Here is a 25,466-nt window from a genome sequence, read left to right as displayed (position 1 = left end):
ACGTGGTTTGTGCCTCCATTACACAATGTACAATTAGAAGGAGGGTTACATTCAAAAACAAAATGGATACAACCTCCAGAGCATTCATAAAACTATCATAGCATGAACTTAACACCACATGAGTGGTTGCTGACAGGTAACACTGTTTATGGATAACAGTACATGAGAGACTGAAGGCCTACAACTAGTGGAGATGGGGGGGGGGCGGAAAGCACAGGCGGGCAGGGGGGAAGAGAAGTGAGTGAGTGAGTGTGAGAGAGAGAGAGAGAGAAACAGAGAGAGAGAGAGAGAGAGAGAGCGAGAGAGAGAGTATGAAAGGAATAAATCAGGGGGGAAAAGGATTATGGTGGCTGTACCCCAACTCAACAGGATCCAAATAAGCTGAAAAGTGAAGTCTCAAGTCTTTTGCATATCGTATTAAATATATTTTTTCGGTAACACCACAGTCCTACCAGTGTGGGTGTACATCTGTGGAACTGCACCCCTATCTGCTTCCTCAACCTGGGATTTGGACCCCATAGTGTTTCCTTCAATTTCCCTGTGGTGTAAAACTAGAAAACCTTCTGTGCTGTCTGAGGTGTAAGTGGGATGCTTATCATCAGTACCTGGTCTTTGCCACCAGGGTTGAGTGTGATGCCTAAGGTTCCCTGGTCCACCCACCCCAGGACGAAGGGCCCTATTCCCGCAACATATAACTTCCCTGTGGTTTCTCTCCCCTTAAATTCAAATCTTAGTTGTCTGAACCCCACCATGGGGATTTTCTCCCCTGTGAATGTGACTGGATGTACATCAATTGGGTGTTGTTGATTTCCTATGACTCCTGCAAAATATTTTCCCCATACCTTTTTTTGACTTATAGTGTACGGCGAGCCTGAGTCCACCACTATTGATGTGTGCACACCCCCACTGTTCACAATGCAGGATGGTTTTTTACTTAAAATGTAATCAATGCCTAGTACATGTTCTTCGAAACATAATACATAATCATCATTGACACAATCTTCCCCTTCTTCAGAGTCTGTTTCATACAACACTCATTTTACAGTGGCATTACTTGGCATCCTCCTGCACACTTTACCAAAGTGTCCTACAATGCCACAAAAAGAGCATTTTGTATGAAACGCAGGACAATTTCTGTTGTTTGCCATGTGCATCTGGCTACTCTACCACATCTGTAACAACAAAGCTGTTTGCCATCTAGACCTCTGCTAGGCCCTGCATACTTTCTCATGGGCTTCTTACTCTTTTGTTCCCTGCACTGGGGGCATTCTTGCTACTACCACCTTTCTTGTCTAATACTTTGCACACCGTGGGGCTACTATTAGTATGATTTTTAGCTGCAATTGCACATCTTTGTGACATTTCTGCTTTCTTTACAATCGCTATTATCTCATTGTGGGGTGCATTACCAGAAACCCATAATTTCTCTTGTACATTAGTATTGACTGTGTGCATTATAACCTGATAACGAATAAAGTCATCACGAAGGTAGCTAAATTTACAAGGTACAGCCACCTTCTTTAGTGCAGCCACATAGTCTTCAACCGATTCAGTGTTACTTTGTTACTTTGAAAGAAATTGTACCTATTAATGACAGCACAAACCACTGGTTGGTAATGCCTGTCTAAATCCTTCCTCACCTGTACCTCTGGGATTTTTTACCATTTCATTATACACTCTCAACCCATCAGGGCCTAAATTATGCAGCAGGATTTTCTTTTTCTGTTTGCTGGAGAATTCCTCAGTACCCTCCTCTTCAAGGGCAGATAAGTAATTAAGAAGGTAAAATTTCCACTCAGTCCATTTCACTGCCGGCTCTCCTGGTTTTGCTAGAAAAGTGACAGGATTCGTCAAACAGAAGGTCTGTGCACACTTGTTGAATGCTTACTAGAATACTGTGTAGAATATTGTACTATCAAATGACAATGCAACCAGTACTTAGAAACACTGTTGAACCAGCAGGACCTGTCGCTCAACTAACTATGGATGGTGCTGCAGCAATTACTTTATTAACATTAACAATCTTTGTTGCTTATAATAAGTGTGCGTGTCACTGTTGGGTGCACTGTAAGCTGACACGCTGCAGTTCGGTGCGTCTATTTTGGTCTCTCAGTACTATCACACATCAAGGCACTATGGTGTCATGAAGTTCTGTGGTGTGCACATCACAGAGTATGTGCCTGAGAGAAGACTTCAACGCTTGAATGGGAGGTAAGCGTAGTCCTATTTAGCTATAAGCAATGTTCTTCCTCCCAATCAAAGTGCTAATTGTGGTGTGTGCATCACCGTAAAGAGTTGCGCAAAGGTCAAGTTGGTATAACTTCACTCAACGCTCGTACAAGCGCACCCCTTAAAATGGCCACTGATGCGCCTCCGAATCTAAAATAGCCGCCAAAGAACTGCGCACCTTCTTTTTCAAATACAGGGATGTGGAAAAGTTACATTAGCGTTAAGCGCGCTTAATTTCTTCTAAATGCGCCGGCACTCGCAAGGATGCGTGTTCAGGATGCGAACTTTAAAATTCTCCCAAAGTCCTTTAATAACGTAGTAGCTGCTCTCCCTCTCCAGATGGAATCAAAAGTTACCACACGTGAAGCTCTCTGCTCGGTAGTCTCTGTTAGTACCTGAATGTCCCGATTGACGCGTTGGTTCTTGCTTTCTCTGCATGTACTCAGTCATGTAGTTCTTTTTCATGCCTCGGTTCCACAACGACTGGCTTCTTAGTATTGCCGGTAAATGTATTCAGCAAGTTGCACAATTGCACCTTAAGTGACCGAATACGCAGGGTAATATCAGCTCGTTGTCAAATTTTAAGGTTAATTCCACACTAAACAAATCGTACATATAAAGGATATTGAAGAAAGTACGTCTTTATTGGAGAGGGACAACGTACATCTGTACGAGCCGGTGGTGGCACCCTAACTGATGCGGTATAACTTCCCCCACAATGCATTGCAGCATAAGTCTAGTGGTGGAAGACTAGACAGCAACACAGCACTAATGCCCTCATTTTCCATCACCCAATCAGGAAATACCGGAGTTCAAAGCAGTTAAGTGTGGACATCAATCACATTCCTGAGGCCTGACACGAAGGAGTAGAACTTTTTACAACACAATTTGCATTGTAGTTGGTGGAGAGGTATGGACTCCTGTTGCTTGGTTGCTGAAAGTTTACTTAGTTGGTGTTTACTACAAATATCTGGATTATGTATGTAGTGCAGCCTGATTGCAAGTCTGTGTAATAGCACACTATGAACTGAACTGTCCCCAAATTCTGGCAAGATATTAATGATCAACTTGTTCATGCAATGTAAGCCTTATCTTGTGGAAACACACTCATGGCTGACGAGAAGTTATGTCAATTCTGCACATTGAGCCTTCAGCAGAAATCATCATGAGCATATTTGAATGATTTAAATTTTAAAGAGAAGAAAATCATGTTTTGTGCACCATGATTATTTCATGCCATTTAAAAAAAAAAGTAAATTGGAAGCTAAAGCTCCAATCTAAGGGATTTGTTGAAATCACACAGGCAGGGTGAAGTTTTAAACGTTCTGGACCTGATAAAGGTACTCATACTGGACAACTGATGAGAATGGTAGGCCCAATGGCTTGACTTGCGTCTTTTTCCCACAAATAATGGACTTCCAGTGATGTAGTGAGTAGGAACATGAGCATGCTTTTTTCTTTAACAAATACAATTAATTAAGGACTCTGCTAATTTCAGATGAGACCTTTGGCACCACGGCATGCATGAACTAACATTTTAAACACCTGAGAAGTTCAGCTTCGGGAAACTTATTTTACAGAATTCACTTCCATTTGGTTAGCAGTGGAGTATGATATTCAAGAATTGGGAGGTTACTAGTCACCATTATATTACTAACATATCTAAACAAGAATTTACAGATCATCGCATAGCTGACTTCCCTCAAATTGTCGGGATTACAGAATCAGAAAAATTGAAAACAGTGGAATAATGTATTTGTTCCTGAAGATATATTAATGCAGAATTTGCTGCTCTGAACTCACAATTGAAATCACCATTTAGTTTCACTTGGTTGAAACGAACCAAAACATTGACATCTTTAAAGCACATTTCTATAATGTAAACACTAATGCTAACTCCAAATGTCCTACCTGGGGCAGACGTACTTCCAGAAACATTGGATTTAGCTGAGAAAGAAAAGAAAAGAACAATCCGTAAGTGCTCAAGATGGAACATGCATGCCACACAGCAGTGAATGATTTGTAACTCTTACCTGTAGTTGATGCTGGGATGGCATCTGCAAGAAGAGAAAATGCAGAATTAGCACACAAGGTGACTGAACCATAGATAAATTGGGTCATGTGGTTTGAACCTTTCACCTCTAGGGGCAGAGTTCCATTCTTGCATCTGTTAGTGAATACTGTGTGTAAATACGTTTGGTTAGTGATATCAGCCTGCTTGGGTTACCACTTATCAATTTTGCAAAGCATGATAAGTGTCTGAGAAGCTGATCAGAGGTCAGCCTGTAAGGCACTCACCATATCACCGTCAGGCAGACAGGGACTTTACACGTGCGCAGGCACCTGACATGAGGGCGTGACCTTATCAGTAATTTATTTTGCAGGAGAAAATGTATCTTTAATTACATTTAAATGTACAATAGCTAATGCAGGCCTGCATTTAAAAAAGGCTACTGAACATTGTATTTCTAGGTGAAGCTAGAGTTCTAACTAATGAATGGGATGCTTTGTTTCCTTTCTTTCCCATGTGAAGAAATGTTTTCTTTTCTTTGTGATAATCATGGTATCTTTCAAAGAAAAGCTAATACAGAAGACGACTGCAGGGTATTGACTTGCTGATGTGCCTCATCTAGATACAGATAATTTCAGTTTGAAGAACACAGAAAGACGTTTGAATTGTGGAAGGTCCTGAGATACTAACAAGCATAAGATTGTAGCATCTTGCTTTAATCTGCTAGAACCATCTCATGAGAACTGTGTATAGGTGTATCAAATGTTAGAGTTGGGTATTTTCAGCTAGTGCAATGAAGATTGGACTAAGTGTATGAATTCAACTGATTTTCAATGCATCTTGGAAAAGGGCTGAGAAGTAGATCTCAAACTCTTTTTTTTGTCATCACTGTGCATAGTAGAGAATTTGCTGAGGCCCTACATACAACCTGTACTTGGCAGGTTACCCCCAAGAGCATATGGCCTGCTATTGACTGTATAGTCCGACTTATGGCATAACATAGTACCCTGTCCCCATATAGGCATTACCCTGTTAATGGAGGTTTTCCACTCAGAACCTGTTCCCAAATGCCCATTGGGCAGGCAACACACCACAACTTTAAAGACATCTGACACTCACCGTGAATGACCTTGAGCCATGCAAAGTGGTGGTGGGCCACAGCCCTTGGCCTCTGTCGAGGTCCACTGCCCTTGGGTGTCCAAACCCTGCTATGCTTGGAATTAAGTTGTACACAGAGGAGTGGGCTATAGAGCCATGGAGCTGGCAAGGCCTACAACCCAAGCAACATGGGTGGGCATCCTTCCACTGCATAACATCTTCAGCCTTGTGCAGCTCGTTGAGTTGCAGGACACAGCCTACAGCTAGTTCATGCACACAACCCACAAGTTATCTTTTTTACAGTTTTTGGTGCCAAATTTTCTTTTTTTCATTACTTCATTTTTTTAACTAAACTTTCCGTAAAAATCTTTCTGACATTTTTATACTGATCTTTACTGCCAAGGAGATCTCTTATTTGTTCATCTCTTCCACACATATGATTTTATTTCACCAGTTAAAGAATATTGACTAAACTGGGGGCGCCAATCATTGTGCTCTTTTACGTGTTATTGCACATATTGTGGCTGGATCTCTTTTTATTCCTCCTCATCCCTCCACTATCTGTGAATATACACCCAATAGTACTTCTTCAGATGCAATGCCCCATGTTTTCTCTCATTCAGTTGTCTGGAACAAGTACACAACTGGAAGTCTACACTGTAGCTCATGGTCACAGAGTGCATGCGACTCTACATGCATTACTACACTTCTTATCACAAGTTGGGTGTGTGGAAAACGTACCCACCAAAACTCTCACTTTTCTTTTGACGAGCAGCAAGAGACATTGATGTAAAAAGCACCATCACAAAATCATCACCCTGCTAAGCAGAAGATTGCCCTTCCTGTGCCATGGATGCTGACTGGCTTGCTTCTGTGGATCAAATGCCATGACGTTGAAGGAATCAATTTATATGGCTGTCTCTTTGAAAAGACTAAGGCAAAATTGTGTCTTTCAAAGTATAGGTTCCTTTTCTCTGGAGGCTGTGGGTTTATTTTGCTTATAGAGTGGATTGTTTAACCAATCAGGAGGCTCCTTTCTCTTTTTTGGTGGCATCATTGTTTCAACAGGTTGGGGGCCTTTTCAGATAGTCTGGATTGTTTAACCAATCAGAATGGTCCCTTTTTGTGTTATTAGATTTACGGATCCTTGAAACTCAAATAGACACAATTCTACTGTGCTGCAACAGTCTCACCGAATTTCCAGATAATAAGCCATTTTTGGTTCCAGAAAGAGATACTATAACTCGTGGGAATTTCTAAGGGAAATGATGGCGGATTTATAAATCCCTGGAGACACAAAGTTTTCATCACATTTCTGTGACTGTTATATTCCACTGTCAAATAGTTCTTGTACATATATTACAATCACTAAAAACTTGCTCCAGGAGTGCCACAGCAGAGACCACCAGCTAGTTTACCCTCTCCGTTTCCTTTTTAGGGAAAGCAAACTTTTGCCAACTTTAACTATTGCTTCTGGGCAGACTGAGCAGCACATAGATTATTAATAGGAAGCTGCACTGGTTACCAGTTTACATCAGACCAAAGAGATCAGGTATCCACCTGAGCAATTCTCTACCACCCAAGCTGGTGACAAAAACGTATCTTAAAAATCTGTCACATGTTCGTTACTTAAAAAGCGATTCAGCCCCGAAAGATCTGGGAAATACTCATTAGAACATCACTGAAGCATTTGCTTGGTAATGTTTGGGATTAAGGGCAATTTATTGTAGCCAAAAAGAAGAGGGCCTATGAAGAGGTTGCATTTACATCCGCCAACTCATTACAGCAAGCCTTCCATTCTGGCGACACATTGCAAAAGGAGATCCCGCAGCAGAAGGTTGAAGGTGACCCATGATTCACCCCTATTGGCTTGCACTGCCTTGGCTGCATGACAGTGATCTTCATTAGAGAACGGATTGCAAGAGCACAAAGAGATTTAGCCCTGTTACACCACAAAAATGCATATATATATGTTTGTATCCATGTTGCAATTCCACTGTGTTGTTGTATTATGTTGTTTAACCTCATAAAATTTAAAGTACACAAAACGAAATGAGGCTCTTCTTGAAACCAGCTTCTATTGTTAAACAAAAGAATAAGGAGGTCATCAGATGTGGTCCGACCACCATCAGCTGCTGCGGTCCAACCAGCACATTACAATGCGTGCGGTTAGAGGCAGCAGGAGGAGGCAGTATCCGATGCTTTCCGGCTGGCTGAAGGAGCCCACCGGACCATCGGATGGTCAGTAATCCATACATTAGGAGTGGTCCCTTCTCAGGCATCCCCGTAGGGATTACAATGTCCCTTTCCACCTGCCCTTTCATGGCAGTTCTCCTTCCATGAAATGACAGGCAGAAAGTAACTTTGGTGTCTGGGGGCACCCATGGTGGCCCCTAAACATCCATGCACCAGGTTGCAGGAAGGATTTTAAAGTGTATATTTTCTATTGTGCTTTGTACTGCAGCCGGCAGAACAAGCCACAATAGAAAATATACACTTGCAACAGCAGTGAAAGCGGTTGCATTGTAATGAGGGTAGTGGAACTGCCTACTCCTTGGCAGACGGTCCCTCTTTCGCAATGGTGCAAGTCAGATGAGAGTCCAACTGGCATCATAATGATGCCCTAGTCATTGAGCGTGAATAAAACTTAGGACAGCAGGGGTGAGCCAAAGAGCTGCGGGCGTCCATCACCCACAGATCATAACCTCTGGCCTTGTGCAGCTGGGCTAGGGCAGGCCTTGGTCTCCAGTTAGATCTAGCACCCCATCGACCTCATGTCTCCAACCCCAGCAGTGCACACCATTTGGCGATTCACAGAGCGGCTGGGATGCAGGACTTGCCATTAAGCAAGGCCCTGTGTCCACCCTCAATGAATGTCCAACCCCGGCTGCCATGCCAATCCAAATAAATGTGCACAAATAATTTTTTTATTTGAATCAGGTTTACCAATAAACATACTTTTACTCTAATATTAATAGAGTGCAAGGAAAACTACTTTTTAGTGATCAATGAGTCCCTTCTAAAATCAGTTGACAGGCAAAAAAACTAGAGGCCCAACATCGAAAGCTTAATTATGGTGATTTTTTCTTGCTGCAAAAATGTACCTCTTGTCCTATGGAGATGTTTATATACCTTAGTTAATCACTACTGTGTGTGGAACAATAGCAAATCATATATGTAGCTGTGAAGAGAAAATATGCTATTTATCACTATTATTGATGGAGTGGAGGGTCGTTATGACCCACTCAAGGCTTCACACCTTCCTTTGTCATGACCTCTTCCCAAACTCATTAATTTCTACACAAATTATACTCTTGGCCTATGGAGATGTTTATAAACTTTTTTCAATAGCTACTATTAAATTCCATATAGGTACCCTAAATATGAGCAGGTAAACACTGCAACCTTTCATCTAGGTTCATAGGGACTGACCTTTTACCTAGATATGACACTGCATTCAGAACACAGGTTTTTCTGTGGTTCAATAGTCATACATTATGCATGAGGCTTCTTGGAAGCACAGCAGGACTCACATTAGAATGAACATCTCCTGTATAATATCTATGTTAAAGTTCAAGCCCAACGTCATCCTTTAGGCCGACACAGTAACACAGCAAGGTAGGACCCCTGAGGAGACCTGTAGGTATATATACATTATGTCTTGCTTAGACAGACAGAGGAGACTTTGACTTCCCGGCTGACACACTGACCAGAGATGCTGAGGTTCCTGCATGCAGACGCTGTTGCTAGCAGTGGTCTAACATCCTGCACGGGGTGTCCTACTCGAGACCAGGACGGGGTCCCATATTCTCTCATTTTCAGGTAATGGGGTTGACTAGATCCTAGAGGGCTTTTTGGCATAACACCTACACCGATGCTAGGTACATTTAGGTACATCTAGTTAGGGAGACATCATAAGAGTACGCACTTTCTTATCATGTATTTTATGTGCTTGTATATATTCATGATTATTGCAAAATAGTAGAACTGTACCATCCCTTTACTTTTATAGTACACTGCTAATCATGTATCTCTGCTACTCTCTAATGGTTGTTACAGAAAATCTATTCTACACTAGAAAAGCAACTGTTCAATAAACCCTTATTGAAACACCCAGACTGATTATTCTATGTATCTCTGAGACAAACTAAGGGAGCATGAGTGACTGAGCAAAAAGTAGTATATTGTTTCCACGATCCTGAGGGATCAGGGTTGTCATGCTCTGAGGTTGCCAGAAACTATTGTCCCCCCGATAAGAGGAGACTCTAGTGGCACTCTGAGATAGCTTAGGCAAAACAGGCTAACATATCCGGTGGGGTTGCTCGGACGAGTCTGCCACCAAACCCACAGTTTATGTTATCCAGACAGGCAGATCCTATATAGGATATATAGGAACTACACGACATGGAGCCCAGCGTTGGTTGGGTACTTATTTAACAGTAGAATCTGAGGAGTTCAGTCGTTCTACTCTCAGAGTCCCCTACCCACAAAATACCAGAGAAGTCTGGAGTGGGTGGACACTAACTCTGCCACAGCTGAGTAGGCAAAATGTCCTATTTATTAAGTGCTGGTTAATCAAGCTTGAAGGACACAGTGTTCCTAGAATTGTGCATTAAAACCTTATCTTAGTTACCTTGAACAAAGTTCTTCTTTACAAAAATGACAGGGACAGGAGGTGACGTAATAGTAGATCTGCACCTCCTCGCTGGAGAAGAAGATGGAGACGCAATTCCCATTGCAGCAAAAAATTCAGAAATACAGTCACCCTGAGACCGCTAGAGCATGGATTATCATCCAGGGTTAACATAGTAGTTTTCTTGATTGAGGCCCACGAATCTCACAAAACAGAGGTATTTTATTCGTGAGTTACATTCCCAGCAGCAAATGCAAGAACAAAGACATTTCACTCTTACACAAAAGGAGATGCACCAGTAGAATATGGTCCTTTCAAGGACATAGAGGTTCCACTTGCGTACCAGGAATATTTGTACTGGCTTAAAGGCGCCCTACCCCACATAAGAAGAAGAGTAAGATTAGGCCCGCTCAGAGGAGAAGGGGCAACATGGCCGATATTAGCAGCCTACGCACCACATCCTGACATTGAAACAATGCCACAAGGAGACTAAATCATACAACACAAAAATTTAAATAACATTTACAGAAACATGACGTAATTCATCATGAGGACTTTCACAGTCCAACCAGCAACAGTTGCAAATAATGGTACTCATTCACAGGGTACAGCAACTAAAATCACACCACAAATATTACATGGAGTAATGGGCAAAATGCCCACAAAACGCGAACAAATGCCATTCTGGGAGCTCAGAAAATAACAAAGTTAGAGGCAGTATTCCCGAACACTATTTGCATGAAAAACACAGAATGCTAACAATCTGCTTGCCCATGGGGATAACACCACAAATAGAGGATTGTACCACTTGGGGTACAGTCTTTGCTGCCATTTATACCAGGAATCATGGTATTCCTTCATTAGTAGTGATACTCGATGTATTAAGACAAATACAGAACGAGTACGGAGCAGAGCCTGCTCTGAACTAAGCAATGCCCATGTATCAGCCATAATTTTAGCTAATATAAAAGGGGAAGCAGCGTCAGTGGCTATCCGCCAATGCCTAAGGGAGTTCAGTCCTTCAGAACAGGAACATGAACTACCAAAAATAATTGAAACTGCATATGCAGAATTAGGCAGAGGCTGTTTGGGTGGGAAAGCTTTAAAACCACAACTAATGGGCAGTCCTGAAAAGGACACTTCAAAGCAGAAACCTGCTTCTTCTAAAAAAAAGTGGGATGATAAAAAAGAAGAAACATTTAAGGGAAACAGATCTCAATCCCGAGGTAGATCTCCTCCAGAGTAGCCCTCTGAAAAGAGGTATAATCTCAGGAATAGGAATAATATTAGGAAACCTGACAGGTATCAGGATACTCATACACGTTCCTCATGTTCCTTTTAGGCTTCATCGAAAAACTCAGAGAGGGAAGGACGGTCAGAAAGAGAAGAAGAGCGTACAAAGTCCAGAGACAAGCAGCTTGCTCACGATTACACTTCCAAAAAAGAAGAAAAGCCAAAGCAAAAGCCACAGGTCAAAAAGAAGAAGGTTGCAGGTACAAAGATCAGACATGCCCAGAATTCTGAGGACTCGACTACTGAACAGGGAATAGGCTCTGACGATGCTAGACAGTGCAGCAGAGGTAACAATAGCTCGCCAGAACCTGATGGAATTTCTGGTGATAGCGGACTTTAATGATTATATCACGGTGGAAACACCTTCTACTAGGGTAAGTGTCCCACATAAATTATATGAAATAACTATCCAAATGGAGGGGGACACGTGTAGAAAAGATAGTGGTCTCTTTTGGGAGAACCTTAAGTTTGGCTATCACATTCTGTTAGCTGAACAAGATTGGCCGCCTGCATTGATCATGGATTTCCCTAGAGGGGAAACGGCAATTATGCAGGCATTCTCAGTTCATATTCCCAGGCACTTGCATTACACATATGCAAGGGAGTGGGCGGTAGCCAAAGCTCCAGCTTTATACAAAAACCATGTTGGATGGGATGAGGATTCAACCCACCACATAATTCTTATACAAAATACTCCAACTGCACAGAGGCTGCGTCCAATAAAGCAAGAAGCTAAAAACCAGGTAATGGATCAACTTGAATACCAGGGTGTGATTGAAACATGCACCTCTCAAATTAGCAATCCTTTGTTTCCAGTAATGAAACCCAATTATACATATTGTCTAGTTTTAGATTACAGACAGTTAAACACTTGCACTAAGACATTTGCAATTCAAAATGCACACAGTGCCGCATTAATAAACAATATTGTGCAGAAAAAATACAAAACAACACTTGATATCTCAAATGCGCCTGAAAGTAGGCATTGAACAGAATTCTCAGTGCTAGGGTCCCTCTCGCAATGTTGGCGACTGCCCCAGGGGTATAAGAACAGCTCGGGTTTCTTTCGGGCAGAGTTACTTCAAAAATTGGATAAAGAGGCATTGTCCTATGTGATTGATATTTATCTGACGGACAATTACCTAGAGGAACACTTGAACAGAGTGAATACTATTATTTTGGGATTTGCATCTGAGGGCTACGAATGTAACTTTAAAAAAATAAAAAAAGCCCACCTCAGTGACCTGATTTGAGGATACAAGCTTTTCAGTAAAGGAAAAAGCCTGGCAGCCAATTTTTGGGAAAAATACAAGCTGCTCCAACCTCCAAAATCATTGAAAATTTTACAATCAGTACTGGGATTCCAAACATTTGGTTGAAAATACATTTTGGATTATGCAGAAAGAGTAAAACCTTATTATGACTTAATTAAACCTGAATTCTCAGCAAGAAATTGGACCCAGGAACACACAGATACAGTATGTTCCTTACAATCTGACATGATAGATTCCAGAAACATACAAACACGCGTAAACGTACGCCACCTGCATAGCATATATGCAGTCGTGCAGAGAAAGGTATGCTATTTATTACTATTATTGAGGGAGCAGATGGGCATCATGACCTACTCAAGGCTTCACATCCCCTGTGTAATGACCGCTTCCTTAACTCAACAATCGCAAGAGATAGTATATTTTACTCTTTATATATATATATATATATATATATATATATATATATATATATATAGAAACAAGGCCCTGCAATGTGACTCCTCACATAACCATCAGGAACAGATCTCCAAAACACCAAGTAGTTGAATCAAAGAGGTGGCTTTATTTTTCCCTCGCCATCAGCATGACGCGTTTCGGCCGTCAAAAACGGCCTTGATCACATGTAAAATATATATATAAATATATATACACATACACACACCCCACACACATATATGTGTGCGTGTGCATGTATGTATATGAAAGCATGAGAAACATGAGACTTTGTCTAGGCCAAATCTAAAAGTGAAATCAATCTAATAAGATCTTTAGTTTTTATTCATTTAATTATCACACAGTTCTCTTTGACCCTTCACGCTTGCACAGGAAAAGACAGGAGTTAATGCCGACTGCAAATGGAAAACAGAATGCAGAAAACATGACTGTGGTGAGAAACAATTTGTCCTGGGCACTGATATCAGAGAAGCAACACCTTTGGCTCCATGAAAGTAATCCCTTACCTGAGCAGGTGACTCCAGCGTCCTCTAGGTGGATACAGTTGTGTCGCATCCACCCATAGTGACTGCACTCTGACAGGGAGGACTCTGAGCCGCTGCAGCTGACATCGTCTAGAAGAATGCTTCCATTGCCTTGACCAAAATAGGCAGAGCCTGGAGCAGAAACTGCCCAGCCACAGCCAAGCTCTCTGCACACAACCTCTGCATCACTTAGGTCCCACAAGTCATCACACACCGTCCCCCAGGAGGAGTTGTAGTAGACTTCAACGCGGCCAGCGCATCTGCTGCCACCATTCTGGAGTCGGATAGGGAAACGCACTGGAGAAAAAAGCAGAGGGAACCAGAAGGTGAACAAATTCAAAGTCCAAAATCATCTCTGGACTACCAAAGATACAAAAGAGAAACTAACGATTATAATTTAAGGTTATGTCTTCACATTCTGTCCCATTACAAAAGCTTTTCTCCTGGTACTCGACCTCTTGAACTCTTCGTTCCTCATCTGCCTATTTGGTCACAGTCCCTAAGATCCGGAGGATTCGGATGGGAGGCCGTTCTTTTGGATACACTGCTGCCAAACTCTGGAACTCCCTGCCAGTGACTCTAAGGAGCATGGGGGAATTCTGCTTATTTAAAAAAGGTCTGAAGTCCCATCTGTTCCCCAGGGCAGTGTAGTGAGGCGTCTGTGTTAGTCTGGATAAGTCAAAGCACCAGGATACCCTTTGTGTGACATTTTATGCGCTATACAAGTAAGCAATACATACATACATACATCTAAAGAACCCTTAAACGGAAGTAATATTATACTTAACCACAGCCATTAATTTGGAATCCAATTGAGGGTAAAGTAACTTGTTGCTGAAGCTACAATTTGCTGCAGAACTTTAAAAACACAGACCTTTCATCTTCATTATCTTGTTGACGAAAATGCTATCTGTCAGTAACATCCACAGGAGAGAAGCACGTTTATAATTCTTGAATGATATCCCACAAGTTCCTGGAGTTTTGTAATTTATAACTATTCCAATTCCCAATTAACACTGGGTAGAAGGCAGGTGAACCCACCAGTTCTCGAAAAACACACACCGTTACCAACCATACTTCCCTTTAAAGCACAGGAAATTTAAATGTTCCTTAACTGTAACATGATTTCTCTAGCCTGGGTAACTTTCAAAATTAAAGGCTATGTAGAGTGTCCTGTGACAGATGACACTAAATGGTGAAATATATACGGTATTTTGTTTCTAAGCATTGTCCTTAGGATTGTCTCACATATTAACTATGTAAGAGACAAAACTTTGATGCTTCTTTGAAACCAGTTCGACTTTTGTCAGTATACGAAAAATGCTGTTATCAATGCATTGTGTCCAGTTTTAACTATCTTCTTGTAAGAGTGGATTAACAGTACTTTTGGCCCTATCAATGGACTTGATGGGACAATTGTGAGTCACTGGTCTGTTGGATGCTGGAATTTGTGTAACCCATAGTTTATGTCTTTGGTTTTGGTTCGACCTTTACTAAAAAACGTTTGTGTTTTTGTGTGTGCCTGAATATTGAATTAGTTTCTTTATCACTTTGATGTTTGCTATTTTTATGTATGCATATATTGTTGATATAATTTATTTATCTGTAATGAGTCAGTGTTTGAATGAATCCCTCATCAGCCTTTTTCGTTATTTTGTCTGTATTTACCCAAGATTTCAAGAGGTTACTGAGTTGCCCATGTTTACTGTAACTCTCTAAAATTGGCATTTTCATAATTGTGAATTAAAGTCCAACTTTAATATTAAAAGGGATCTTAAATTAGAACTCATTAGAGACCAAACATGGTGCTTCTACCTATTTCCAAACAAATGTTATGGAATCACGCAGGCAGTGGAAAAAGTTTTTAAAGTTCTGGACCTGATGAAGGTACCCTTAATAGACAACTGATGCGAGGAGTAACATTTGATGAGCTCACAGTGATGTGGTGAGTAGGGACATGGTGTAGCTTTTTATTTTTAACAAAGAGAAATAATTAAGAGATCTGCTCAACTTAGATGAGACCACTAGCACTTAGGCATGCCCTAACTAAAATACACTTGCTTTTTCCCAGCAGTGGAGTATGATATTCAAGCATAAACAGGTCACCAGTCACCAGAGACTAGTAACATATCTAAAAAGTAAGTCACAGTCATACTGACCCCTAAAAGTAGCTATGCCTGACTTGTTTCATGTTGTCTGGCTACTGAAATCATAGAAAGAAAAAACAATAATAATTCTCTATCGTTCCAGGCGAAATCTTAATACAAGTTTTTCTGCTCTAACTTCACACTACGCTCACATGGTTTCACCATGTTTTGACAAATCGAAACACTGGGGCATCTCTGGCCCACATATGAAGACAAGCATCACTAAAGCATATTTCTGTATTTGCCACACTAATGTTAATGTTAACATGAAAGGTCTTACCTGGGGCATACGTACTTCCTGGAACATGGATTTGAGCTGGGAAAGAATTGAAAAAAGCAAGCTGTAAGTGCTCAAGATGGATCAGACATGTCACATAGCAGTGAATGATCTGCAATTCTTACCTGTTGTTGATGGTAAGATAGCAGCTGCAAGGAGAAAAAGAGAAAAGAGGATTAGCACACAGGGTAACTGAACTGTAGTGGCTCAAGATAAATTGGTTCATGTGTTTTGAGCCTTTCAACTCAAGTTGCACAGTTGTATGAGAGCCTTGGTTAGTTCATGTCATGTGTAAATAAGTGTGGTTAGTGATGTCAGCCTGCATGGGCGGCCCATCATTGTGGACAGAGGAGCCTCAACCCTTCAATTTTGCAAAACACAGTGGGCGTCTTTGAGGCTGAGCAAAGGTCATTCTTTTCTCTCAAATTGTTTTTGTTGGGTTTTCAAGAAAAGAACATTGTAAATCATACTAACAATATTAGCAATAATACTGACAGTCAAAATAAATAAAAAGCAAGGAGGTACTACAAAAAAAGAGGAAAATGCCAAGAGTTTACCAGGTGAGTGGTGGTTGGAATTGCGGTTATGTTAGAGATATAGGCGGTATGTGTATATCACATTCTTCAGTCGGACTGTGATAGAGTTACTTTGCAGGCGTGCTATTGAGTACATAAAAGTTTGTATATGATGCACTATAAGGATAACATGTTAGAACAATGGATACAGTAATATAGTAATCACATTCCCATATCTAAGTGCAAAATTAATGTCAAGACATCAATTAACAAGCGATTCACACATGTCTACCCAAATCGGATCCAACAGTATAGTATTCAGATATCATGGGGTAGCATGTAACACCCTATGTGGAGGGTGTTTGTGTAGTGGTAGTCCTCAAGCGGTTCAGTTGAGTGTATGTGTTGAACTGTTGGGACTTATGAGTTTCACGGAGTGTCATATTTAAAGGAAAAGGCATCAATGGACCACCATACCTTCCTATGTGGGGGTGCCAGGGCAAAGAGTGTATAGAGATATTATCAGACCCTCTGAGAAAAGACAACCATTCTTGCCACATTCTGAAGGAGACTTCTTTAGAGTTTTTCCATTTATTTAGTACTATTTTGCAGGCAAGCGTAAGCATTAGGTGTAGCAGATAGTGTTCATGTTCATCCGGAAGCATTGGGTCTAGATTCCCAGAAGGATATAGGAGAATTCCCTGGGGGGTTTGATATACAATGTTTTGTTTATACTCATATATTTTGTCCCAATATGTTTGTAGGATGGGGCATAGGAAGAGCATGTGAGCTAGATCATTGACATGTGCGTTACAATTCCAGCATGTAGGGCTCTCGCTGAGGTTGAGTTTAAAGATCCTTTCAGGGGTCCAATATGTTCTGTTTATTAGCATATGTTTCATTTTAGATAGTATTGGAGAGATTGTGTTTGAGAAGGGAGTTTTTTGTATCTTGTCCCAGTCGAAGGGGATGTTCCTAGTGTTAGATTCAGATTCCCATTTTATCTCGCTTTTCAGGTGCAATTTGCGTAGTTTTAGGGATAACAGTTTGTAGATCTTAGATATAATGTGCCCTGTGTTTAGAAGCTGGGATATCCTTGGTAGGATCGACGGTTCGGTGGGTATTATTGAACGTAATGTGAGCTGTGCCTTTAGTCTCAGAAATGTATAGAAATCTAGGGGTACAAAAGCAAACCGTGATTGCAATTCAGAGAAAATAACAGGGAGTTTCCCTATAAAGAGGTCTTTGATTAGATGTATGCCGTTATTTGACCATTTTTCCCAGAACAACATTTTTTCACACACCTTTAGGTTTTGGGTGCACCATAGAAGGCTAAGTTTGATTTGATGATTTTTACTATTGATTTTCGTTCCAGGCGTAGTAGGGCTCTTTTAGTATTTTGGAAGATATATTTAGAATTAGGGATGGAAGAGATATCCATGGTTAGGAGAGCAGGTAAAGGTATTTCGTTGATGATTGACCTTTCTATGTCCACCCTTACTGGGGTATAGTCACAGTCGGTTAATAGCCAGTTAGATCCTTGCTTGCAAAGATAAGCAGTTTGATAGTTCCTGAAGTTTGGAAGGCACAGTCCCCCTTTTGCTTTGGATAGTTGAAGTTTCTTCTGGGCCTCTCCATTTGCCAGATGAACATGTTCAAAATCATTACAGAGTGTCATAGGCAACATACTGGCCATGTAGATTACTAGTGGGGTAATCATCGTTTTTTTTTTTTTTTTTTAATTTTATTTTTGTCGTTGCTATCACAAGGTATAAAATGACAGTTATTCGTTCAGCAGAGCAGCCTCAACATTCAGCTGCCTACGATCAATAGAGCAACTTTTGCATTTTACCCCCCCAACTTAAAACTTGCTACTTCAAGGGTCAAAGTTCACGATCCGGCACAGTAGTCCAGTGTAACATTGGTGTGTCCATGGGCCTCTAGCCACTCTGAACGCATTTACTTGTAATAACATTCTTGCCTGCACTTACAGTTCCCAAGTCTTTGTGACAGGCTCCGTACCCGGGTTCCATCCCTCCCTCCCCCCCACTACTCCAGATCCACCTCATCCCCAGAGCTGTCCCCATCCTCCTCCTCAGGAAGAGGCTCACAAATGTCCCCCCTATATGTGTTCCATGGTGTCCAAATTCTATTCCATTTGCGTGGATTATGTCTTTGTTGATACACAGCCCTCTCTGTCACCATAAGCACATCCATATTTCTGCACCATTGTGCCAGAGTTGGTGCCTCCAGTGCCCCCCAGTTTTTTGCAATATCACGCTTTGCCATCATTACGCCAATGACCACCCAACTCTTCGCATGTAGTGGCAAGTCTGTTGGGCCCCACACATTTAGGAGGCAGATTCTGGGATCGGGCGTGAACGGGTTCTGGAGGGTTTGGCTGATCGTGCGTGTTACACACCTCCAGTAGTTCTGTATAGTTGGACAGGTCCATATAGTGTGGAACAGTGTACCCTCCTCCCCACAGTTTCTCAGGCAATACGGGTGGTCTGCTCTGCGTATTTTATGTAGTGTCGTGCGGGTGTAGTAGACCCTGTGCAGTATCTTAAATTGGACCAACCTGAATCGGGTGGAAATACCTGCTTCCCTGGGAGATGCCAGGGCTGCGTTCCAGTCTGCCTCGTCCAGGTCCCCAATCTCGTCCTCCCAATATTCCTTCAGTTTTCCGAGGGGATCCGGCAGGTTGTTTAGCAGTTTGCGGTAAGTGAGGGAGGTTGCACTTGACTCCATGTAGTCCGTAAGCAATCGGTCCTCTAACGGAGCCGACTCCGGGAGTGTCACACCTGAGTCCAACACTGACAAGAGTGCGTGTCTAATTTGTATGTATCTATATGTTTCGGTCACCTCAAGGCTGTATTGCTCCCTCAGGGTCGCAAAGGAGAGCACGCCTTCCCTTGTCCACAGGTCGCCCACCGTAGAGATCCCAATGGTGTCCCATTGCTCAAACCCTTTTGAACTGCGCAGGTTACCGAGGGCTTTGGTGTCCCATAGTGGCGTGAGTTTAGTAATCACTCCCTCCCACGCCAGCCGTCTTTGCGCTTTGTGCCAGATGGCTACTGTGTGTTTGGTAGGTCCCTCCAGCTTCCTTGCTATACCTTTGTTGTAGAGTGGGGCTAGAAGGGTGGATGTGCCCAGTTGGCGTCTATCCGCCTCATATGCGGGGTCGTCCTGTGCTGCGTGGACCCACTGGTTGATCACCTTGAGGTGTGCGGCCCAGTAGTACAGTTCGAGGTTGGGGAGGGCTATCCCCCCACTATACCAGTCCCTAGTTAATTTCACCTGCGCAACCCTGGCTGGTTTGTCTCCCCACAGAAGGCCGGATAGTTGTGCCGACACTTGACGGAAGAATGTTACGGGGACCATCGCTGGCGTATTCTCTAAAACATAGAGGAAGCGAGGTAGCGCCATCATTTTGAAGAGCGCTGCTCTACCTAGGAGTGTCAAGGGGAGATTTTTCCAGAGGCGCACGTCTGACTTTAGTCTGTCTAGCTGGGGCTTAAGATTCAGTTCAAGGAAGGTTGAGTGGTCCCTCGTAATCCGTATCCCTAAGTACTTAAAGGAGATGTGTTCTATGAGCAGTTGGCAATCCTCAGGCAGGGCTGGAAGGTCGCCCTGCACCATATAGAGTACGGACTTGGACCAGTTAAGTTTGTAACCTGAAGCCGCACCATGGCGTTCGCACAGTGCCAGTAAAACCGGGATACTGTTCACGAGGTCCATGAGGTAGACGAGCATGTCGTCGGCGTACAGAGATACCCTATCCTCCCATCCACCTCCCCACTGTATGCCTTTCAGCAGCTGGGTGGTTCTGATAATCGTGGCCAGGGGTTCTAGCACTAGGGCGAACAGTAGTGGCGAGAGTGGGCATCCCTGTCTCGTGCCCCTTGCCAACGGAAACTCCCTTGAAATATGTCCGTTCGCGGTTACCCGCGCCACGGGATCGGTGTACAGTAGTCTGACCCACGATATGAACGTCGGGCCAAAACCCATGTGTTCCAGGACCGCAAAGAGATAGCGCCACTCCACCATGCCAAACGCCATTTTGGCATCCAGTGACAGTACCGCTGCCGGTTCCTCCAGCTGCGGGGCTCGGGACAGCACCCCATGCAGCCGCCTCAAATTCAGCGCCGTGCTCCGGTGCGGCATGAAGCCTGACTGGTCTGGGTGTATCAGATGTGTTAGATGGGACAGCAGCCTGGTGGCCAACAATTTCGCAAGTATTTTACTTTCGGCGTTAAGGAGGGAGATCGGGCGGTATGATCCGCATTCCTCAGGGGGTTTGCCGGGCTTAGGTATCGTGACAATTGTGGCCGTGCGTTGGTCAGGAGGCAATCGGCCCTGCGCCCGACACTCCTGGAACATATCGAGCAATGGTGCGGATAGCGTTTCGGACATGAGTTTGTACCACTCTATCGGCACACCATTGGGGCCTAGCGCCTTCCCCGGGTGTAGTGCGGTTATGGCCATCTGTATTTCTTCCGCCGTCAGGTCGGATTCAAGCTCATCCCGTTGGTCTGGGGAGAGAGTGCGGGTCGGCACTCCTATGAGAGAACTCTCTGCCATCTCCCGTGTGACCACATAGTCAGGGGAGTACACGGAGTGGAAATGGTCTGCCAGGAGTTCCACTATCCGTGCCGGACTGGTTTGTATCTCACCACTAGGGTCCTTCAGTTGGAGTATGGCCCTCTGACCTCCCCGCGCCTTCTCCAGCCACGCCAGAAGCTTCCCTGCTTTATCACCAGCATCATACACCCTGCTCGTAGTTGCTAACATATTTTCTTTCACTCTACGGCGCAGAAAGCCGGTATGGCGTTGCTGGGCTAGTTGGAGCGCATGCTGGGTGTCCCCAGTCGGGTTCCTTTCGTGTTCCTGTGTTGCCTTGTCTAGCTGGTCCTCTAGGCCCACCAGTTCCTGACGCTGTGTGTGTTTGTGCTGTGTGATCACTGAAATCGCCTGTCCGCGGAGTACTGTTTTGTAGGCTTCCCACAGGATTGTAGGCGAATCCACTGATCCCACATTCTCGGTGAGGTAGGAGCGTGTATTTCTTTTCAAACCTTGGCTATGCCCGGTTCCCTGAGGTAACCCGGGTAGATAGGGTAAACTCGTCTGTAGGTCCGTTCCCGGTTGGACAGTGTCAGTGTCAGCGGGGAGTGGTCGGAGACCCCTCGCGGTCTGATCTGAGAATCAGTGAAAGCAAGGAGACCCCCTCCCAACGTCAGGAAATAGTCAATCCGTGATAGGCTGTCATGGACTGCCGAGTAGTATGTGTACTGCCGGTCGCCTGGGTGGAGTCGCCTCCATATGTCTACTAAGCCCTGCACTTCCATGAAGTCAAGTAGTTTGGAGTGTCCCGGTGTTTGTGTACGCATTGGGTATCGGTCTAGGGAGTCGTGTGCCACTGCATTAAAATCCCCACCCATTACTAGGTCCCCCTCTGGAAGGTCTAATAAGAATTTCCCCAGTTCCGGGAAGGCTATGGTGTGTAGTGCCGGCGGAATATATACCGATACCACGTTGAGCGGCTTTCCCTCCCATTGCCCATGTACCGCTGCGAAGCGCCCTTGTGTGTCTACTGCAGTTGATTGGGTTATAAACCTGGAGGAACGGTGAATTAATATCCCGGTGCCCCGGGATCCCTTCGTGAACTCAGAGTGGACTAGCATACTGTAGCCTTTCCTGTCTAGGGCCTTTGTGGCCGTGCCGGTGAGGTGCGTTTCTTGTAGCAGGACCAGGGCGGGGTTCAATCTTTTTATGCTTTGCAGGACCAGTCCTCGCTTAATTTTATCACCCAGACCCCTCACGTTCCAGGACATGAGGCGTAACGGGGCGGCCTGCCCTATATCAGTGCCCTCCCCCACCATGGCCGGGTGTGTGGACGGAAGATTTTCGTGCGTGGAGGACCAGGAGGCCCGTGTATCGTAACCTCACCATTCTGTGTTTGTGTGCCCTATCGTAGCTATCATGACCCTGTGTAGAAACTAAGAACCAGAACCCCATCCCACCCCCAACTCCCCCCTCCCTGCCCCCCTGCTCAACGGACTCCAAACTGCCCGCCCCCCAAACTCAGCAGAGTGCCTGATCCCAACCCGTAACATAGTACTTGCTCGCTGGGGTGAAGGTTTCTCCGTGGTCAGCGGCCCCCTTCCTCAGCTGCGGAGGCCCTTCCACCCAGTGTCCATGGCGACCTTGTCATTGCTCTTCTCCATCGGTTCAACAAACAATTGCAGTGATTCATTGTTCTCCGTCTGCACTGTCCTCCTGATGTTCGGCCAACGGGGACTGGAGTTCTATATCTTCGTCGTTGGTTTGCGAGCCCTGTCGGGAGCCTGCAGTACGGTGTTTAGTCTGTCTGTTGGAGCGACGAGGGCGGCCCGCTGTCCTCCATCCCTCCAGCCAGTCCCGCGCCACTTCCGGGGAATCAAAAAAACAAGTCTTGTTGTCGGCTACGACTCGAAGTTTGGCTGGGAAAAGCATAGAGTATGGGATTTCTCTGGCTCTCAGTTCTTTTTTCACTTCAAAGAAGGTTCTCCTCCTCCGTGCAACCTCGGCCGTGTAATCAGGAAAGAATGCAAGTGTCGCGTTCTGGATCTTGATGGGAGGCGAGTTCCTTGCTGCCTGCAGGATGGCGTCCCGGTCCCTGAAGTTGAAGAGTCTTGCTATTATCGGTCTGGGGTTAGCTCCAGTCTTAGGGCCCCCGCCCGGTACCCGGTGCGCCCTTTCCACAGTGAAGAAGGCGGAGAGTCCTTTGGGTTTCAGAGTCTCTTTGATTAGGTTCTCCACATAGAGGTCCATCGCCCTTGTGTCTTCCGATTCTGGCACACCTATGATACGTATGTTGTTCCGTCTCGAGCGCCCTTCCTGGTCATCGAGCTTGTCGCGCAGTTCCCTGTTTTCTTTTGAGATGCGCTCCATGTTGATTTGCAGCTCCGACACGTCTTCAACCAAGGACTTGGTCACCACCTCCATATTATTCACTTTCTCCGTCATCTTGTGAAAGTCCGCCCTTATAAGTGTGATCTCGGCTGAGATTGATCCCACCGTGGCTTGTACCTGCGTGAGGACTCGCATGACGTCGTCAATGGTCGCCTTCTTGCTACTGGTCACTTCGGCCGTCTTGCTCGATTGTGGTTTGGCTTCTTGCGAGGGAGAGCCGGGCTTTTCGTACGCGAACCGGTCCAGGCGCGTCTGCGCCGCCGCGTTTTTAGGCCCCTTGCCGGCCATCTCAGCGTTTCTCGGGCTGACTGGACTTTATGTAGGCGCCGTTCCTCCCTATCCTCCACACGCAGCCACCCGGGGGGTTGTCCTGGGGCTCACGCTGGGTGCCGGAGCGAGGTGAAACGTCTGAGAGATGCTTTGGTTGCTGCGTCCAGTAGTGAAATCAGGCTGGACAGGGCGTTCGCTGTATGGTGGCGTGGGGCTGCTGGTCAAGTCCTGGACTGGTTTGTGGGGTAGGCTACTGAGGATTGCTGCCTTCCGCCCCCCTGCTGCTCCACCCCTTGTTTGTGGCCGTCGGGACTATTGCTCGGGCCCCTGGACGTTGGTGGGGGGGCCCGAGTCACTGCCAGGTAGATCCCAATGGACGCAGGAGGAGTACTCCGTGTGGGCGCTTCCTGCTCACAGAACCCAATCCTGGCGGGGGTGTCCCGAGGTCTATTTGGTAAATGTGCTCTCTGCCGCTCAATGCGCTCGGGGGGAATCGCAGTGCGGTCTATGAAGCCGCGCGGATCCTCTGTCGCCTTCCCCGGCGCTTCGGTCACTGCTGTCCAAGATGGCGGCTGCCGCCTCGGTGATTCTGCTCTGCGCGCCGGCCTTCGCTCACCCCTCACCTCAGCAGGACCCCCTGTCTGGAATCTCGGGCTCCCGATGTCCGGCGATGGTGGTTGGGTGCCCCGGTCTTTCCGGCCGTCGCTCTTCGTAGCCGGGCACTTCCGGTAAGTCAATGCCGAGACGGGCCATTTCCTGCCCGGCCCGCCGCTTACTGTGGTCCCCGGTCCGGATGCTGTGCATAGGCCCACACGGGGGACTGTCAGAACCGTAGTTCCCGACCTCGGATTGAGGTCGCGCTGGTCCGGTTAGCTGCCGCCCGGTCCTGGGCTTCGTTGCCTTCCCGCCTGGGAATTTTAGACAACGGATGAATGTCCGGATTTATCTGGGAGCCGCTTCAAGCACGGAGCTCTCCCTCTAGGCTGCCGCCATCGCCGGCTGCTAGCCACGCCCCCCGTAATCATCGTTTTTAATGTCTCTGCATGTGCAGTTCTCGCAAGATGTATGTGTGACGCAGGAATGAGATGGCGAAGAGGAGGGCAGCCTGGGGATGCCACTGTACAGGTAAGCGTGTTTTATTTCTTTCTAAATTGTTTTTTAAATATTTTTTATTAGGGGGGGTGGAGGCAGGTGGCGGAGCAGAGTTTTTTCCCAACTCCGTGGACCTCTGCGTAGTAGCACTATGCCAGCTCCGTCCAGCTCCGTCCGGGGTTAAACATAACATGCTACAAAAACAGCATAATATTTACACAAGCCGCCAATAAAGATCAAGACCTATTTGATGAATACTTCACAATCTTAAAAGAATGTGTTCTTCACAGCCCTCCCTCAATAAACCAGCAAAACATCAACTCACAAGCCGTTATCCCACACAGATGTCAATCTGCTATGGTAGAATCTGTCATCGCTAAAGAGCCTCAACAGTCTAAACAGTAGTCCAGAATCTCCAAAGCTAGGATCAACAGCGCACAACACACTAAAATAGCATTACATCCTACTAACCCCTGGGCTCCTAGCCCTAGTCCTAGCTCCATCACCAGACCATACCTTATTTTGGAAAAATGCGGTTGGACGGAGTCAGCAGTCATTGCCCAGGATAATTGGAGATGTAATCATAGTGTTGATAATAAGAATCTAGAGACAGCATTAACAAATAGGAAAATATCTACCGAAAAGACAAAAAGTAGCCTACAATTCCCAGAGATAGATTTACCAAGCATACCAACT

General features: G+C 44.8%; 1 protein-coding gene across 1 annotated transcript in view; it reads right to left on the bottom strand.

The window, feature by feature from the left end:
- LOC147663797 (scavenger receptor cysteine-rich domain-containing group B protein-like) overlaps positions 1 to 23,696 on the bottom strand; it is a gene marked incomplete at its 3' end in the record, with an annotated part of 206,849 nt that extends 183,153 nt beyond the window's left edge. Inside the window, exons 1-7 of the mRNA XM_086950198.1 lie at positions 23,526 to 23,696; positions 20,897 to 21,548; positions 16,065 to 16,088; positions 15,943 to 15,978; positions 13,498 to 13,812; positions 4,263 to 4,286; positions 4,141 to 4,176 (exon numbers count right to left, since the gene is read on the bottom strand). Of these exons, the coding sequence (XP_086806324.1) occupies positions 4,141 to 4,176; positions 4,263 to 4,286; positions 13,498 to 13,812; positions 15,943 to 15,978; positions 16,065 to 16,088; positions 20,897 to 21,548; positions 23,526 to 23,696 (1,258 nt within the window). The remainder of the gene's footprint in view (positions 1 to 4,140; positions 4,177 to 4,262; positions 4,287 to 13,497; positions 13,813 to 15,942; positions 15,979 to 16,064; positions 16,089 to 20,896; positions 21,549 to 23,525) is intronic.
- Positions 23,697 to 25,466: the final 1,770 nt, after the last annotated feature.

This window comes from Lissotriton vulgaris, unplaced genomic scaffold (genome assembly GCF_964263255.1).
Source record: "Lissotriton vulgaris unplaced genomic scaffold, aLisVul1.2 SCAFFOLD_3532, whole genome shotgun sequence".
In the NCBI taxonomy this organism is placed as follows: domain Eukaryota; kingdom Metazoa; phylum Chordata; class Amphibia; order Caudata; family Salamandridae; genus Lissotriton; species Lissotriton vulgaris.
The sequence above is the reverse complement of the archived record's forward strand: the minus strand, read 5'-3'. Positions and strand labels throughout refer to the sequence as shown.